This window comes from Solanum dulcamara, chromosome 9, assembly GCF_947179165.1.
Source record: "Solanum dulcamara chromosome 9, daSolDulc1.2, whole genome shotgun sequence".
Taxonomy (NCBI): domain Eukaryota; kingdom Viridiplantae; phylum Streptophyta; class Magnoliopsida; order Solanales; family Solanaceae; genus Solanum; species Solanum dulcamara.
In genome coordinates, this window is record NC_077245.1 from 70,110,830 (window position 1) to 70,117,078 (window position 6,249).

General features: G+C 33.9%; 1 protein-coding gene across 1 annotated transcript; it reads left to right on the forward strand.

The window, feature by feature from the left end:
* The first annotated feature begins 493 nt into the window (after positions 1-493).
* LOC129904427 (3-ketoacyl-CoA synthase 3-like) lies at positions 494-2,362 on the forward strand. Its single transcript, XM_055979995.1, has one exon. It carries the CDS (start codon positions 664-666, stop codon positions 2,059-2,061), a length of 1,398 nt encoding a protein of 465 aa, XP_055835970.1. The 5' UTR covers positions 494-663; the 3' UTR covers positions 2,062-2,362.
* Positions 2,363-6,249: the final 3,887 nt, after the last annotated feature.

Here is a 6,249-nt window from a genome sequence, read left to right on the forward strand (position 1 = left end):
GTGTGTGTTCACAAGCGCTAATTACGTAGATAAAATAATATGCATCTTCTTTAATTATACACATTTGCATTAAGTGGAACAAGCATGATGTTTTACGACTTGTTATAGATAATATGCAAAAAAAAATATATAAATAATTTTTTTATATAAAATTTGAGGTATTCAATTGGAACATGTTATAGTTCGAGTGTTTAAATTAAATTTACTCATAAATTTAAAGGGGTAGCAATGTATTCTTCCTAAGGGCAACTAATTAATTTCTTAAAATGGAAGAGTGATGTTTACATAATTGGTGCTTCTATAAATTTCATAGTGATTTTTGGGGATGTTTTTGTTAATTTAGAAAACTGGTCTTTCCTTTTCATGTATGAATTATGAATGATTAATAAAAATTGTTAATGTCACGAACCGATCAGTTGGTGGGAGTTGAGAGAATGACAAAAATCTATTATTATATTTTGCCATAGCATTTAGTCACATGTATATCCAACTTGGAACCTCCTTTTTATACTTAGACTTGGAATTACATTTCTCATCAACCAAAAAAAACAAGAACACTTTTGTAACGTACGAAAAAAAATACAAAAAATCAAACCAACCATACACTATTTTCCTTTCTCTTTCACTCTCTATCCTTTAGTCTTTTCACCCTTCTTCTTTTTCATGGATCTCATTTCCAACTTGTTCTATGGTCTTCCTTTATTTTACCTACTTTATTTGATATGGAAGATTATCGATCGAAAGAGACACCAAAATTGTTACATTTTGGACTATGAATGTCACAAACCAACTGATGATCGAAAGCTTAGCACAAGATTTTCAGGCGAAGTAATTAGGAGGAACAAACATCTTGGCCTAAATGAGTACAAGTTCCTCTTGAAAGCTATTGTTAGCTCGGGCATTGGTGAACAAACGTATGCACCACGAATGGTGGTTGATGGTCGCGAAGCGTGTCCTACGTATGAAGATGCTATCTTGGAGATGGAAGAATTTTTCCATGATAGTATTGACAAGATCTTGAAAAGGAACAAAATTTCCCCTAGTGAAATCGATGTACTCGTGGTGAATATATCGATGTTAGCTTGTATGCCATCGTTGGCTTCACGAATAATCAATTACTACAAGATGAGGGAAGATATCAAGGTGTACAACATCACCGGTATGGGGTGTAGTGCTAGCCTTATATCGATAAATGTCATTCAAAGTATATTCAAGAATGAGAAGAACAAGGTTGCACTTATGGTGACATCAGAGTCCTTGAGTCTAAATTGGTACACGGGGAGCGATAGATCTATGATTCTTGCTAATTGTTTGTTTAGGTCAGGGGGTTGCGCAATTTTATTGACAAACAAATTGTCTTTTAAAAACAAGGCCATGTTCAAGTTGAAGCAACTAGTTAGGGTACATCATGGTTCAAAAGATGAATCCTATGATAGTTGTGTACAAAGGGAAGATAATCAAGGTAACATAGGGTTTCACCTTGATAAAACACTACCAAAAGCCGCAACACGTGCACTAGTCGATAATTTGAAACAAATTGCACCCTTGATCCTTCCTGTTAGGGAGCTACTTCGATTTGCAATCGTGTTATTTTTGAAAAAAATGAATTGGGGCTCAACAAAAGGAGGACCTAAGCCAATGGTCAATTTCAAAACAGGTGTAAGTCATATTTGTCTACATACTGGAGGAAAAGCAGTGATTGATGGTGTTGGTGCAAGTTTAAACTTAAGTGAATATGATTTAGAGCCAGCAAGAATGACATTGCATAGATTTGGTAACACTTCAGCAAGTAGTCTTTGGTATGTTTTGGGGTATATGGAGGCTAAAAAAAGGCTTAAAAAAGGCGACAAAGTACTTATGATTAGCTTTGGAGCTGGATTTAAGTGTAATAGTTGTTTATGGGAAGTGTTAAGAGATTTGGGTGATGGAAATGTGTGGAAAGATTGTATTGATAATTATCCACCAAATACTTTGGTTAATCCTTTCTTGGAGAAATTTGGATGGCTACATGGTGAAGATCCAGAAACATTCTATGTTCCAGATGACTATGTTATCCCTTGAATTAAAAAAAGGTTTATCTTTTTTCTTCCATAAATAATTTCCAACTTCCTTTTTTTTTTTTACTTTATAGTTTTCTTTTTCTACATTAGGTTTCTGGGTTTGGGATAATTTAAAAATCTCATAGCTTCTTTTATTGATTTTTTTTTTTATATATATATGTAAAAGGAAAAGTTCTCTTCTTGTTGATCCATATATAGGTGGATTCTTTTCCCAGTAATTAGGCGTTTGTCTAATTATATCAAAGAAAATTGTTCCATGTATGTACCAAGACTAATCATACTATTGTTCTTATTATTCTTAATTTTTTTTTGTTGGTTAGACGCATTGTTGTTGGTTTAAGTTAGCTAAAAGATATTGTTAATTAAGTGATATTCTCCGTTTTGAATTAAATTTACAAGTAGGCTTTTCTTTTCAGAGGTCCTCGCATCATTAAGAGATTCAAAATGTTATCTTGATACATTATTCACATATTTAGTTTAAGATCACTAGATAGTGGCAATTCAGAATTTTCACTAAAATGAGATTTAAAATATAAAAAAGAAAAAAGAAGCCAAAATAATTCAACATCAGCTATAATCTTTATATATACATAAAGAATAATTTTAAATTTAAATTTATAATATATTTTTTTTTCACTGAAAAAGGTTCAGATTATCCCCCTTTGCTCTTATTTGGCTCCCGCTCCCACCACAAGAGTAGCACAATTTCTCTTTTATTTTTTTTAAACCTCGTGTACAATCAAACTTAAATAGATAATAATTTAGGCGTTTTCTGAACCTTCTGGGATAGAAAACAGCTACGTATACTTAACTCATTTCACTTACCCCACTTCCTTTAATGTCATAGTGTGTGATGAATTTATTTTGTATTCATGACTTATTGGTGCATGTCCAACTAAGACAATTTAAGATGCACATGAGGAACGATATAGTTCAATATCCAAAAATAGCCGCATTATTATTTTATTTTGTATTTGAGTAGGGATATAAGTTAGTTATGAGATTATTTATTTATTTATTTTATTCAAATGATGGAATAAGTAATTTGATCATATAAATAATGGAATAACTAATTCTATGAAATATTCCAATATATATAACTTTCTCTATCTCATCCAGTATCAAATGACTCCTTGAAGTTGTGCCATGGTCCTATATATTCTTTGGATCATTTAATTACTATTTGAAGTTTGAAACCTAATTTTGCCTCCCAATTAATTCTTCCTTCCCTTGAAATGTTTTTGCTTTTACGGTTGAACCGGTTGTAGTGCCTTTGGCTAGAAAATTCGATTAGGAGGTCGATCACTTTTCCCAAGGTCGCATATATATGAAGAAATGTTGACTAAACATCTTCCTTTTAATATATCTTTTCATACTTGGAGGATACTAAAAGAAAGAATTCCTTTTGATGAAGTTTTAAGCAAACATAGAAGCCAACATAATCGACTTACATCTCTCTGCTATTGTTGTCGAGATTCCAAAATAGAGATCATTCAACATGTCTTTGTAGAAGGTGAGAATTCCAAATATCTTTGGAACTATTTTGGAAGACCTCTGGGCATATTCCATTAAATTTCTACCATCAGAACTTTCCTAAATACTTGGTGAAATCTGGAAACTAAAAACGGGATTCATAAAATGGTGGTTCATATAATCCCAATGTTGGTTATCTGGGAACTATGGAAGAGTAGGTGCTCCTACAAATATATAATGACTTGTCCCCGTCGTTAGAAATAGGCCAATGGGAAAGGATTCGGCCAAAAAACTTTGGGTAGTAACTTCTGAAAAACTTAGCCTAGCCCAAACTTGGGACGAATTCTGAGTTAGGTGAAGTCTAGGGTGATTATGTGAATGATGAGAGGTCAAATCTCTAATTTGATTGGATAAGATGATGGCCTAGACGATACAGAGCATTTATAGCTTCACGAAATCGCATTTGGGCGAGTAAAACTTCCAAAATTAAATTTGGCGTGAAGGGTAGATTTTAATAGGTCTTGGGAAGGGGGGGGGTGTTGTGAAATGGGGGATTGAAGCTGAAAATCTAAGCTCTCTATTTTCATGCAACCCGCCAGAGCAGGATGGTCCCGCCAGAGAAGGATGGTCTTGTCAGAGCGTGGTAGACTTGACTTAAGTCGGGGAAAAACCTCAGAACGATCTTTTTTTGTAAAAACAGTTCCTAAGACTTCAGGAGGTGACCTAGGGCGAATTCTATCAATTTTCCACGGATTTCCACTCTTAAGGTAAGGATTTTACTCCCTAAATTCATTATTTGATTCCTATAACCGAAAGCTATGATTGGTAATCATTAGGGAAGGGTTGAACTGAAACCTAATGGTGGAAAATAGCCCTAGGATGGGTTTAGGATCATTGATTTGGCCTAGGGTGTGAATTTTGTTATATTTTATGATAGTTAGGCCATTGTGTTGATCATTTGCCATTGTGTTGATCTTTTATATGTTTTACTATTTTCTAGACCAACGATGAGAGAAACGAACCAGGAAAGGAAAAACTTGTGCATTGTAAGGTTGTTGAAAGGTGAATTTGAGGTAGATGATAGTCTAGTTTCCCGTATGTGTTTTATATACTTGTTAAATTGCTTCATGATATGGATGTGTGTATATGAATAGGGAAAAATGTTAGGTTATGTGTGAAATGATCACTTGTTGGCTTATTTTTGTGATGTACTTATTCTTGGTGATATAAATACTGTAAATACTCAATGTATTTGTGATTGTGGTATGCTTAGATCGAATGTCACATTCCAACACATATTTGGATCGGGTGTCGCATTCCAACACAAAGTTGATTTTTGTAGGTCCCTTGAGAGGACCCTTGTGTGAGTAATAACATGTGGAAGATATTGAGTTGTGATATTGCTGAATAAAGTTGAACTTGAGATTAGTTGACTTATTTTGTATATGTATATGCCTAGTGTGGAATTTACTTGTCTATGATCCGCTTACTTGCTAACCGCATGATCCTACCAGTACACTATTATTTTTGTGTACTGATACTACTCTTACTCTACCTTTAGTTGAGTACAGGGCATATTCAGCCGGTTGCGGAGAGACCTCGGTTAGAAGACTGAAACTTGTTTGAGTTCTAGGGTGAGTTATTTGTTTCTAGCTGTCGTGGACTCTTCTCTGTTCTAGTCCCTTTTTCAGGACTCCGATTTTCAAACACCGTTTTAGTTTTATAATTATATTTTGGGAGTGCTTACCTTTTCTTATTCAAATGTTTTATTAGAGTTTTGGTACGGACGACTTTCAGTTTCTAAGATGTTTTCGGGAATTCATTTTGGTTGATTAAATTATTGGTTGAGTTTATGGGAACTCAATATTATTTCTATTTTTATTCCTGCTTTCGCAAGTCTTTAATTGTTATCTCTTAAGTTTAATAATTTGGGTTGTAAAAATAGTTCTCTCACTGGAAGGTTAGTGTTGGTGCCAGTCACGACGGATTAAGATCGTGACAAAATATGGAGACCAATATGACTTGGATTAGAATTTATGATACCATTGAAAGAATACATATGGAAGCTTTATCAAAGTGACCGGTGAAGCTGGAATTGGAGGTATAGTCAGAGATGATCAAGGAAATTTATCATGGCTTTTTTATTACATATCGATTGCAGGAGTAACAATGAGGTAGAGGCTCTAGATGCTTACTATGGTGCTAAACGGTGTTGGCAGAATGGATACACAAGATTCATGTTAGACCGGAATCTCTCATCATAAAAGAATTGATTATAAAAGCTCAATCTAGCAACCTTAGGATAAAGAATATTATTGAGTATATATCTCAAATTTTGATCCAAGCTAATGCAACAACTACTCATTGCCTTAGGAAAGAAAATCAGGTGGCTGATTTTTTGGCCAAAAATGCTTCTATGAAGGGTGAATCTTTTGTGTATTGCAAGTATCATAACTTTTCTAGTGAAGCTAATGGCCTTTATCATTTAGATAAGAATCAAATGCCTAGTTTTAGACTTAAATATGATAAGGCAAATTTTTTTATTAGTTGAACTCATATGACAGGGGAACTTTGGTACTTAGCAAAGCCAAAAACTTCCCCTATTATGTATCAAGGATATCTCTTCATCTTTATATTTGCTAAGGAGGTTAGGTTATGCCCCCCCCCTATTTTGATTGTTATGAAGGAATAAAAGCTCACTGAAGCTTTAATGGGT